The sequence below is a fragment of the Harmonia axyridis genome, chromosome 2, assembly GCF_914767665.1.
Source record: "Harmonia axyridis chromosome 2, icHarAxyr1.1, whole genome shotgun sequence".
NCBI lineage: Eukaryota > Metazoa > Arthropoda > Insecta > Coleoptera > Coccinellidae > Harmonia > Harmonia axyridis.
The window spans coordinates 54,505,118-54,518,322 of record NC_059502.1 but is presented as its reverse complement, the minus strand read 5'-3'; the positions used below and the strand labels follow the sequence as shown (position 1 = coordinate 54,518,322).

Genomic DNA, 13,205 nt, shown 5'->3' with positions numbered 1-13,205 from the left:
ATCAGTTGAAAATACGTTGATGTAGGTGATGAAATGCCAAATGAATCAAATTATACTAGACGATTATACGAGGAATCAATGGCCATCATGAAAAAAATTTCTTTTCTCAAAAAATGAAAAGAATTTATTATTATATTGTAACGCCTCTTTTTGCGTCACGGCGCGCCTCTGCTAATGCCCTTCAGCACCTTGCAGTATTATCTCGAGCGCCAGCCAATTTTAGGGAGAAATTGACAAACCTTAACATGGTAGCTTAGTGAAGACAGGATTCGGTGTCACCTAGGATGGTAGCGGTGACCAAGTAACAAACAACGCAAAAGAATTAATAAGTTTACTGATTCAATTTTATAATACAGAAAATCTCAGCAAAACGAGAAATCAGAAAAAGTATAAACTGTATATTGATACAGTTTATACTGAGTGATATTAAATTGGTGAGGTAAGGACACAGTAGTTGTAGACAGTACAAATTATATCAAGTATACATATTGATGTATACTTGAATTCGGTTACTGATATAATTTGTACTGTCTACAACTACTGTGTCCTTACCTCACTAATTTAGTATCAGTCAGAACCGTTGAACAAAGTTAGTCGGATCCGGGAGCCGGGGTATGATATGGAGATGAGTTCGTGGATTTGCGGAGTCGGGAAGGAATGAAAACTAATCCTAACGCGTTGAAAACTCCACCGGTACACCACCATCTCGATGTCTCTATCAAATGAAATTCCTTGAATGTTCACTCGTGAGAAAAGCCACAAGGAAAATTAGCAAACTCCCCAGAAAATGACTAACAAGTTGATTGACGAAAATGGCGGAGTCACTGCGAAGTTGAACAAATCACCGTTCCCCAGTGCGGAGGGTAGAAACAAAATCCCCGGGTGGTATTATTTCGCGGGGCTTTTACTCTCCACAATGTAGATCACGATCTTAGATTGAGGAAGTGAAATTTCTTGAATGAACAACTTTACTATTTCACGGCGAAAATGATTTTTCCCTGAATTTTCGGCCCCAGAAACGGATTTGAAACTATTAGCGTTCAATTACCAATTTCACTATTGTTAAATCACTATACTTTCAATGTCTTTCTTTTTACTAATCTCTAAACTGAATGAAAGAATTCAGCCCACGTGACTCCTCATGTCGACAAAAACCTCGTTTTTCGAGAAAATTCTCTCGGCGGAACGCAATTTAACATCTGGAAAAATTATATCGGCGGCAAAAAACGCCGAAATCAATAATTTCTTAGATTATTTCAATCCGATAATTAGAGGCCCTGGTCGGTTGAAAAACATGAGGCATGGACTTTTTCATCACCGAGGAGTTGTTAGTTTCAAAGTTCTCTCATAAAAAAATGAGCTATATGTACGTAAAAAACGTAGTTTTACAGGTATAAGTAGACACACCAGGTTTTCTATGCATCTTACTCACATCTAATCTACCACATAAATCTATGGTAATAATTATTAGAATGCGATCCTGGACACTGTTTCACACCAGAGCATCTTTTCAGGATTGGAGTTCTCCCAGATGCTAATTGTACCTGTGGCGAAAAGGGAAGTCTATCCCATATTCTACTCGACTGTAAACAAAACAGGTATAACTGTGAAATTTTATATTCTAGACTGCAAAATCTAAATTATCCTCTACCCATAAATATATATATATGAGGTAATTTTTTCTGAGAGAGAGGAAGTAATTGAATGGTTGATGGAATTTCTGAATAAATCAGAAGTGAAATTATTTTTTTTTGGCTGTCTTGAGTATATGTTTCATTTGTATTTCTCCATATAAAACCTTTTTCCCTTTCCTAGGGAGGGAGTAGGATACAATCCAGGTGCAAGAGAAGGAGGAGAAAAGTAGATTATGAATATACAGAAGAAGAACACCATAATCTGCGTACATGCTGCGGCGAGCCCAAGAATCTCTTTTTTAATCGTGGAAATTAGTTCACATCCAATGCGTTTCCGTATGGATCAGCGATGTAGTTCGCGCTCCTATGTGTAGCTACGGTATTTACGCGAACTAAGCAATATGTGGCTATACGGTGAGCGCATTAGGCGTCTGAGAAAAAATGTATTAATTTGTGTCCCCACAGTGGACACACTAGGACACAAAGGGTTAAAAGAGAACGAGACAACAACAATTCAGCGCTTTCTCTTCAGCATTTTGCTGCTTCAGCGGTGCTCAGCGCTTCCTTCAAGCGCTGACTCTCCGAACTTGCCCTTTATTCATATATTTGCCTGGCACAATATAAAAAAGAAGAAGAATTAATAATATACTCGATCATAGAACACAAATATGTATCTTGATATTCTATGCGTATTGAAAAAGAAGAAAAACTAACACAAACATCCCAAAATAAATTTATTGTTGTAACAAAATGTAAATTATATGCATATTTTCAACGATTTATTCAGAATTAATTCAATGAAATAAATTGAAAAGAGCTGTCTAAAACTTCGTTAGTGCAGTGTTGTTGACAAAGAAAACTATTTTCTGTGTTGGTTTATTTTCTGTGTTAGTTTATTTTCTGTGATTCTAACCGCAAAAATAATTCAATCTACAATAAAGTTATTCATGCATTTGATGTATTACTGTTATTTATATAGTTTATATAGTGTCACTAAGAAGTATTTGGATAATAATTCATTGGCCTAACAATAAATATGGGGACCGAAAGAAATGTAAGTAAAAAATGTGTCAACTGGCGAAACTAGAGATATAGATAGATCTTAGAACATTTATAATCTATCTATATTCTAAGAGATAGATAGATTTTCATTCATATTCAACTAAACATATATGTATATATTTATGGAACCTACTTATTTTTCAGGACAGCGAATCAGAACCTGAAGAAAGTTTAAAAAGATCCATGCCAACTGATGAATTGGAGAGCTCTACAGGTCGAAAAAAAAAGAAGTTGGACCACCCTTCTATCAAGGAACTTATGGAATTGAATGAAGCAAAGAGATCAGTTAAATCCTTTTTTCGTTTACAAATTCAGAAACTTTTAGAAGAAACAGAAATAAAAAATAAATATAGGAAGCAATTGACATCTTGGGTGAATGAATTTCAAAAATTTGAGAATAGTGATAATATTTTTAGCCAAACAGAAAATTCCAAGTTTTTCAAATCTTTGAAAAAGAAGCTAAATAAGAAACTTTGTTGTGATCATGATTTTCCAATCACTTTTGTGAAGCCTGAAGTTATAGATATTTTTGGATTATACAAAATTAATGCTTTCCCAGGTCCACATATTGAAGCAAATCTTCATGTAACAATTCCTAGGAAGTGCCTAAATGTGAAGGATTACTTGAATAACAGATACTTCATAAAAAAATATTATTACTTGATGTATATTGCTGAATATTTACAGAGAAATAATATGTGCTCAAGTATAAAATATGCATATTATAATGAAAATATTCTACTACCTTACTTGATTTTAACTCCAATTAATACAGACAAAATAACTGTGAAGTTATTTTTAGTTCCTGAACAAAATTACTTCAAAAATACCAGATATTCTCCAGAAGTGAATAATGTTAAAACACAACTTTTTGAACAAGATTATGGAAGTATAGATGATATAGGTGAACTTCCAACAACCTACTATAATGTAGCATTGGCTTTTGATGCTTCATTGGTTGAAAATCATGTTTTTATGGAGAAAATCTTTAGTAGTTCGCAAAGTATTCAAGAAGGAATCAAACTGATCGTCATTTGGATGAACCAAAGAAAATTATATACTGGATCAGGAGGCTTTTCAAACGATTTGGCAGTCTATTTTATAGTTTACTTAGTGTCTCGAGGACATCTCAACAAAAGTATGACAGCTCAACAGGTGTTTAGAAATTTTCTGTATTTTATTTATACTACTGACCTAACAAGAACACCTCTTAGTATTTGTGAAGAAATATCTGAAGAGGTCTTACAGAAATATAAAGCTGCCTTTGATATTGTACTGATGGATCGAATGGGGTACTATAATACAGCTGCTTTTCTAAATATCAACACATATCTAAAGATGAGGAATGAGTGTAAATTAGCATTAGATAATTTGGATCACTCCGATTCAAATTCTTTCACTAATTTGTTCTTAACAAAAATTCCTATACATCTCCAATTTGATGCCTTTATAGAGTAAGTAAATAATATAATTTTTTTAATTGATTTCTCTTTATTCTTTGATAATTAATATTTATTATTAAACTGCTTCAAATTTTTCAGTATTAAAAATGAAAACAATTATGAATTCTTATTGGGAAAAGTTAGTTTTCAAGAAAAAGCTAAATATCTAGGTAATTATAAGACCTTGGTAATAAAAAATCTGTTGAATTACTTGAACAAAGGATTTAATAAAAGAGTAATGAATATTGTACCTCTTATGCCTAGTTGTAACGAGTGCGACTATAAAGAAAATTTCAAAAAAACTGGTGAAAGAATATTATTTGGCATACAACTCAATCCAGATTTGGCATTTGAAATTTTAGAATATGGTCCAGTTTTAAATGATCCTGAAGAGGAGAATTTCAAGGAGTTTTGGGGAGATCTTTCTTCAAATAGAAGGTAAATACATTATAAATATTAAATTTCAAATGAGTTTATTGCTATTTATTTTATTTTAGATTTCGTGATGGAACAGCTAAAATTGTTGTATATTTCGAAACCAATACAATGAAAGCTAAAAGGGATATCATACAGACAATTACCAATTATGTAATGGGAGAAAAATTACAATTGAATCATAAATTTTACTATAATGAGTTAGAAGAAGTTCTATTGAATAAAAAAATTGAAACATGGTATCCGTTTGGTACAAATGAGGAAACTAGCTTGAGAATTATCAAACTGTCAGATGATTTGGGTCAAAAGATTAGATCTTTGAGTTTGAAACTAGGAATAAGTGGTATTGGAGGAATTTCAGATGTTTTCTGGTAAGTATCCATACTTTTCCATTAGACAATTACCATAAAGTTATTTTATTGAGCAGGATATTCGGAAATAAAAAGGAGTGATATGAATAGGCTATTTGACAATCTATCAAATACTCTCAAATTATTCAATGAAGTTCATTGAGCTATATCTATATCATTCTTGAGTCGAATCTACGGAATGTAAATGAATAGGAAAATATTTTCCCTAATTCTGTGGCGAATCTGTTCATTCTACCTCACCTTGTAGCCTGCCAACCAAAATTTTTCAATGCATAAATCACTAAAGGATATTTGTGGAAATATTCCATTAATTTCAATAAAAATTCAGTGAATTTGAGAAAAAATATTTTATGCTGTCAAATAGGCATAGTTTTCGATACATTTAGAAATTCAAACTGTTCAAAATATTGTTATAAATATTATTTTTCAGTTACACCAATGTATACCCACCCTTACCAACTTCATATATATGTGGAAAAAAAATTACTACACTGAAAGAGCATAACATAATTTTAAAAGATAAGAGGCTTAATGCATGCCCCAAATATGTAGAACCTGTTGAGTGTGTCATTCAATTGGGTAAGTTTCTTAATATTTTTATTCAATCCAGGTTTCGAATCAACTGAATTTTTTTTGTAGCTCACAGTTCTAAATGGCCTGGAGATTTAAATAAACTACAGCATATGAAAACAGCCTTCTTAATACATATTTCTGATCTTTTGAAAAAACAATTCGATATTGTTTCAACTGTAACTCCCCCATACCTTGATATTCTTTTTGGGGGCATTGTATTTCGATATGCCTTACATCTATCCAAAGAAATAGCTCTCCTGAAAAGAGATGTGGATGATAATGGTTCCAAGGTGCATAATGATAACAACTCTAGTCTTGATATGGAAAAGAAATTTATTGTGGTTCCAAAAATTGTTGGTGCATTGAAAGGGTAATTATAAACTTTTTTTCAATTAAAATTACTTCAGTTTATCTGCTCAGACAGTTGACATGTGTAGAATCTGAGTAATAATATAAGCTGAACATACCTACCTACACCTTCAGGTATGTAGGTGTAGATAAATTAAATTTAGTGATAATTTAATTCTCATATCTACGTCTTATGATTTAATGATCGATTTTACTCCAGATAATTTTTTTAATCTTGTGTCTGAGCATCTGGAATAGGTTGACCTAACAGTTTAATTAATCCACGCAGCATAATAAATTTACTAATAATTTAGCTTGCTTTATAATACAGTGCGCAAAAAAATTAACGCACATTCTGAAAATCTCAATTTTAATGAAAGTTAACTCTACATTGACCGTATAACTTATTTTTTATGTTCTCTCGGGAAGGTTTTGAACGAAACAAGTCACATTAAATGGAAGAAAAATTCAGGATTTCACCTAATATTATGTGAAAGAAGAGAAATAAACAATTTTCAAAATACTGGAATGCTGATAATAAGTGATTTAATACTTGGTATTTCCACCCCTTGCGTCAATTACAGCTCGGCAACGACGGTTTATACTCAAAATGAGTGATCTTAAAAGGTTCTGATTTAATCCTTCCCAGATTTCTCTGAGTTGGATTCCTAAGTCATTAAGAGTAGCTGGATGATTTTCTGAACTTCTCAGCCTTCTATTGAGGTTGTCCCAAACCTGCTCAATCGGATTGAGATCTGGACTTCTTGCTGGCCATTCCATTCGAGAGACTTCAACCTTTTCAAGGTACTCCTGAAAGATGCGCGCACGATGGGGTCTGGCATTATCGTTCATAAAAATGAAATTTTCACCAATGTATGGGGCAAATGGCACTACATGCTCTTCAAGAATGTTCCTTATATACCTATCAGCATTCATAGCTCCATTATCAACGACCACTAGGTCTGTGCGAGGAGTCAAAGATATGCCACCCCTACCCCATACCATAATCGATCCTCCCCCGAAACCAGTAGTATTCAGGAAATTGCACTCAGCATATCTTTCATGAGGACGTCTGTATACAAGGGAACGTCGATCACAATGGTAGAGGCAGAATCTAGACTCATCTGTGAAGAGAACTCTTTCCCAATCAGCCTCTTCCCAATGGATATGCTCTCTCGCAAAATCCAAACGCGCCCTTTGATGGGCTGGGGTAAGAGCTGGGCTTCTTGCCGCGACACGAGGCCTTAAATCATATTCTCTGAGGCGATTTCTTATTGTCTGAGTGCTAATTTGCACCCCATGAGTTTGCTCAAGCTGATTTTGAAGGAGGCGAGCGGTTGCAAACCGTTGTCTCAACGAAGAAACTTTCAAGTAACGTTCTTGAATGGCAGTTGTTACCCATGGTCTACCCTGTCCTGGTCTTCGGACATTCATACCTGTCTCCCTGAATCGCTGCACCATTCTGGACACACTTGTATGGGAAGCTCCAAACCTTTCTGCAATTCTTGTGCATGTCCACCCTTCTTCTCGCAAAACTACCGCTTGGGCACATTCCTCTTGGGTCAAATTGCGTGTTTCGCGTTGCATAGCGATCGAGTGTAGAAAATCAAACGAAAGAAAAACTATTGATCACTAGAATTGATCGAGAACAACTGATTTCAGAATGGAGCCAATACATTCAAAATCTGATGGTCTCATCTTTTTTTATTCCTGCTGGGAAAAAACATCTGTATTGAAGAAGAACGTTGAAAGTGGATAACATATGCATGCATAATTCTGATAAAAATAATTATCATTGAGAACACCTTCAGTTGTAGAATAAATTTGAGATTTCCATAATGTTCGTTAATTATTTTGCGCAGTGTATTTCAATGAAGCTTGTGATGCTTTTGAAACAGTGTGTTATATAAAAGATTGATGCAATTTTAGGATCCATGCCCAATTTTCCAGTTATGGAGTGAGTACTTGTTTAGCCAAAAGGTGGATTAGAGCACAGTTAATAGACGACTTCCTTTTTCCTGACATGGTAATAAACTTATTGAATGCACATCAATATGTACATAAATATTTATATAATCCAGCTGTGTCCCCTCAAGAAGCATTCCTACGGTTTTTGAAATTTTTAGTAGAAGCCCAATGGGACTGGCAACCTATCGTAATCAATTTCAATAATGAATTATCAGGTAAGATTCCAAGTTTTTTATATCTTTATAAACTAGGTAAGCTGACAACAGTCAACAGGTTTTGGGTGAAATACAGGGTTTTCAAATAAGAGGATTCATTTTAATATAATAAAAGAGTATATTTTAAGAGAAATTAATAGTTTATTTAATTGTAATTAGGAAGTTATTCCATTAGCAATGCAAAACGATATCAGCCAAATCGCTGCCATAGTTACGGTTTCATCTCCATATCCTTTTTGTGAAATTTTCCATGACCAATTCGCACATTAGCGTCTGTATGTCCTCGTTAACTTGACGAAAGTATTGAAATGATTGTGAAACATTGGCATAGACATTATCTTTTACGAGGTCCTAAAGGAAAAAGTCTGAAAGTATGAAACCACAATATCTTGGTGGCCAATCAACTCTTTGAGAAAAACTAAGCGCAAGAGACTCTTCTTGCGAAATTGAAATTTTTTCTGTTCATTAAAATGGGCTTCATCACTGAAGATGATTTTTCAATGAAAATCTGAAGCATTTTGATGAATTTCAAGGACCTAATAAGCGAAGGAACATCGTTGCTGGTGATCGACTGGTTTGAGTTCTTATGTTAACTGAACTTCAAAAGCTGTATGACTTAAGTCTTTATGTAAAATACTGTGTAATTTCGTTTGTGGAATCCCCAAGATCGACAAACCTGTGTTTTCCTCAACACTACGAGCTACAGCATCAATATTCTAAGTTGTTCTAGAGCGACGCACACGGATTCTATTCTTCACATCACTAACTTATCCCAACAGCTCAAACTTGCTGGCCAAGAAGGTGCTTCACGATGACGCTTCTTTTCTGTGAACTGTGACTGTCAAATTTTCACTATTTTTGTAGTGCATTTTTAGCATTTTCAATGAGTTTTAAAGCGTGTTTTGTTCCATTTTTAGTAATGGTGTAGTTTTTATTTGTCAAATGTCAAATGATGACAGCTTCTAAAGTGACAGCTGCCCAGAGAGTGGGCTATTAAAAATGAAACCTCTCATTGGAAAACCCTTTGCATCATTCTTTCAAAAAAACTAAACCATTGGAGATCAAAACTTGAAAACTGAATGATATTCAAGTTTCTGGTTTTACAGACATTTTATTAGTAGACATTACATTGTTCTGTCAGAAAACCAATTATTGTGTTGTGTCCCAATTAATTGTGAAGGGATATAATTTCTCAAATTCAGTGGCTAATCCGTCCATTCTGCCACATATTGTAACAAGTGTTCATTTAAATTCGTGGTCAAGAGTGCTGTGGAGAAATTTCAGTGTATTTTCTATTACAAGTAGTGCTTAGCTTGTACCATATCACTAACATTTGTTTTCATACTTCGATTCTGGGAACTAGCTAAGCACTATTTGTAATCACAGAAAATCAACTCTAATTTCTCCACAGCACTCTTGACCTCAAATTTAAATGAACGCATGTTAGCAAAATCGTGTGAGAATATCGCAGATTAGCACAGATTTCATAGTTCATCTGTCAAATTTGTGACACAGAAAAACTGTTCTGCCAACCCACATTTTTCAATGCAAAAATCACTAAACAATTTTTACGGAAATGTTTCTTTAATTTCAATAAAAATTCAGTGAATTAGAGAATAGTTATTTATAATACAAGTGCAGAAGGCATTGATATTCTTCCACGAGTTCAAAATTCAAAAACGAGCCACGAAGTGGCGAGTTTTGGAATGAACGAGTGGTAGAATGAGCCTTCTGTACGAGTATTATACATTATTTTCTCTAATTCATTGCATTTTCATTGAAATTAATGAAATATTTCCATAAATATATTTTAGTGATATTTGCATTGAAAAATGTTGGTTGGCAGAACTGATTTCTTTAAGGCAAATTGAGGAATTGACAGATAAAACCGTGGCGGAAAGTTCGGAGTACCAACATAGAATAATAAAATATAACCATGAAAACTGTGCGTTTCTGATATATTCTCGCACGATTTTGTTCTACAAGATGTGGAAGAATGAACGGAATAACCACAGAATTAGAGAAAATAATGTATAATACTCATACAGAAAGAAGGCTCATTCTACCACTTGTTCATCCAAAACCTCGCCAGTTCGTAAATTCGTGGAATAATATTAATGCCTTCTGCACTTTTATTATAAATAACTATATCACAAATTTCATTCTGATGGACTAGTATAATTATATGTGCATTTTTTACAAATTACATAATGTTTATTTGGAATCTCAAATTCATATAGAATTTCGATACTTTTGAATGCCGCAATCCCAGAATTTCATATTCACATTTGTGGACCAATTGTAATTCCACCCCATTCTGTAATTGACAGCCAACATGTCAAAGTGACGTCAATATTACAGAAACAGGGTCTGCAATGTCAATGATAAATTATTCGGTTTCTGAAATTATTAGAATTTATGGAAAATGTTTTTATGGTTATTCAGGACAGAAATAAGTCCAACAAATCATCAAAGATTATTGAATTGGTAGAGCCGTTATTCAATACCAAATTTTTGTCATTTCAGAGGAAAGGATATTCAGGCTAGAAACTGACATGGAAAAAAATAGGGGAAACTATCCAGATTTGTTCATTTTAACCCCATACGATGATAATTCATCATTCACAGCAACAGCTCCATGTAAACAAGTACTTATTAGGCTCAAAGTTCTTGCTACTGAATTCTTAAATTATTTCGAGAAAATGATTATGGAAGAATCTCTTTGTGACTGGAAGGTATGTATTTCGGTTTTGATCAAATATATATTATATACAATATCAATTTCTTATTTCTAACAATTCTTTGATTATTTGTTTTTCAAAATAAATGACATGAATCATTTTTAAATGTCTGTTTAGTACATTTTCAGAAGTGGGTATGATATATTTCTGTTTAAAATTCAACAGATAATTCTTTTATTTCATGTATGAACATGAACAATAAAAAAACTAGACCCTATATTACACTAGGTCTTTTCGGTGTCTATTTCTGTGTCCGATGTCCTGTCTGTGAAATACGCATGCCTTCAGACCTATTTTTGACACAGTCAAACATCAAACTTAACTGAACTTTTTCCCCTGAAATGTCAAAATGCAGGTGAGCCAACACAATTTATATTTGTTTGTTATGACATAACTCAAATTTTGTGCCTATAACAGTTTTAAGTTGTAATTCTTTTTATGTTTTGTTGCTTATACAGTATACATACTTATTAATATTAATACAGAAAAAGTGATATTGATCTCTCAAAAAATAAACATAACCTCAAAACAAATTCCCTTTTACCCTTGAAACAATTGCAAAAAGTTCATAGTTCATTAGAGCCAGACATCTGTCAGAAAGCAGTTCAGAAATAGAAGTCTATTTCGATGCCTATAAGAAATAGGCATAAAAAAAAAACATTGTGATCGTGTGGGACATCTGTCAGACAAAAAAGAATTTTGTCTGACAGATGTCCCACACGATCACAATGTTTTTTTGGCGCTTATTTCAGTTGCAATTCAAGTAATTCTTGAGGTTATATTTTGTTCATAAATATTTGAGAGATTACTATCACAGTTTCTGTATTAATACAATTATACAATCAACAAAAGATTAAATTCAATTATAAAAAGCTATTATATGCAGTGTCCATCCTAATTTGAGTTATACTGTGTCAAAAAGATAAAAAATGTTGTTTATTGGCCTGCATTTTGACATTTCACATTGTGTTGAATTTATACTTGTCTCAACCATCAAAAAAGTTCTAGAAGCATGCGCATTTTAAGCATGTACAGTCAGGCTTATAAATGAACACGTAAAAGGACTAATGTCACACAGGATTCAAACATTAACAGTGTGTTCATATGTATAAATATTTTCAAATTAATAAAAAATTTCGTTTGATTATTATAACAAGCTTCTGCATCACAAGATGGGATGACGACTATTATCTGACAAATCAGAATGTGTATTCCACTAACTAATATTTATGTAAATTCAACAGGACTTATTTATACCAAATGCCACAGGATTTGACTATGTTTTGAATGTGAAATATCTTTTGAATCCAAGAAGACACGAGGCCTTATCTAATAATGAAATTGATTCACAAATAACTTACATGGAGCCTAAGGAGAATCAACATATGCCTGTTATAAAGTTTGATCCTATTCAAATTTTATTAAAAGAATTAAGGGTAAGCATTTAAATTATCACTATATAGAATATAGAGTAACAGAGTTTTCTAGGAATCTTATCATTCAAACTATTATTGTATTCTGTAATATAATAAGTGAGATTTATTGAAGCTCTATTTATGAGAATTGAAAATATTTACTTTTTATGTGCTCAATGAACATCGCTGAATAATTTGAGATGATTTGGAAAATCTTGCAAATAGCCTATCAATTAGTAATTTTTTATGTTCACAATTTGAAAATTGAATAATTATTATTGAATGTTTTTACTTTCAGAATACTTATGGAGATCACTGTGTCTTTTTCCATGACACTTATGGCGGTAGTTACATAGGTGTTTTGTGGAAACCTGATGTGCCCCTAGAATCTAAAGAAGATATAAAAAGAGGATTTGAAATCATAGGAAAAAATATATTAAAAAACAATAAATAAAGTATTATCAAAAAGCTCTTAAACCACATCTTATTACATTATGCCCTTTTCAGAACTATTTCCAATCCTGACGGTGACGGTCCTCTTTTGAAATTATAACAAATGCATTTGCCTAATGCCAGGCATAAAATTCAATGGAAATGTCAGGTCCGCCAACACAATTTTCGTCCGTTTGATGTCTAAAAACCTGGTGTATGGACTGATTAGTCCATTTTTTTTGTTTTGCCAATTTTGAGAATATTAGTTTAAGCTTCTTATTAGCTGGGATCGGGTTTTAATTGATGTATCCTGTCAAAATCAAAGGAAAAAAGATCGAAATGAAAGGTAAAGGTATGACATTGCGGCGCCGCCACGAAATAAAACTAATATTTTCGATTTGGTTGAATGTCATTCCATTCAAAAATTGACGAGTGCATTCACCATGTTTTTAGACATCTTAACTTTGACATATCCAACAAGTAAATGAGGCAAATTGCTCTGAGAAATTTCAACAGAATGTGTAGAGAAGGACAGTTCAATTTAAAAATTAAACCGAGACTGTAATAAT

At 33.0% G+C, this 13,205-nt stretch overlaps 1 protein-coding gene across 2 annotated transcripts; it reads left to right on the top strand.

The window, feature by feature from the left end:
- Positions 1-2,502: 2,502 nt before the first annotated feature.
- Positions 2,503-12,938, top strand: LOC123672974 (nucleolar protein 6-like). Of its 2 annotated transcripts, XM_045607340.1 has the most exons (11): positions 2,503-2,688; positions 2,841-4,150; positions 4,238-4,576; positions 4,636-4,944; positions 5,375-5,523; positions 5,584-5,887; positions 7,795-8,048; positions 10,575-10,783; positions 12,034-12,225; positions 12,503-12,659; positions 12,712-12,938. In XM_045607340.1, exons 1-10 carry the CDS (start codon positions 2,671-2,673, stop codon positions 12,656-12,658), a joined length of 3,240 nt encoding a protein of 1,079 aa, XP_045463296.1. In that variant the 5' UTR covers positions 2,503-2,670; the 3' UTR covers position 12,659; positions 12,712-12,938. The 2 variants fall into 2 exon arrangements, with proteins under 2 accessions (XP_045463296.1, XP_045463297.1); XM_045607341.1 differs by lacking the exon at positions 12,712-12,938 and having other exon boundaries at positions 12,503-12,672.
- Positions 12,939-13,205: the final 267 nt, after the last annotated feature.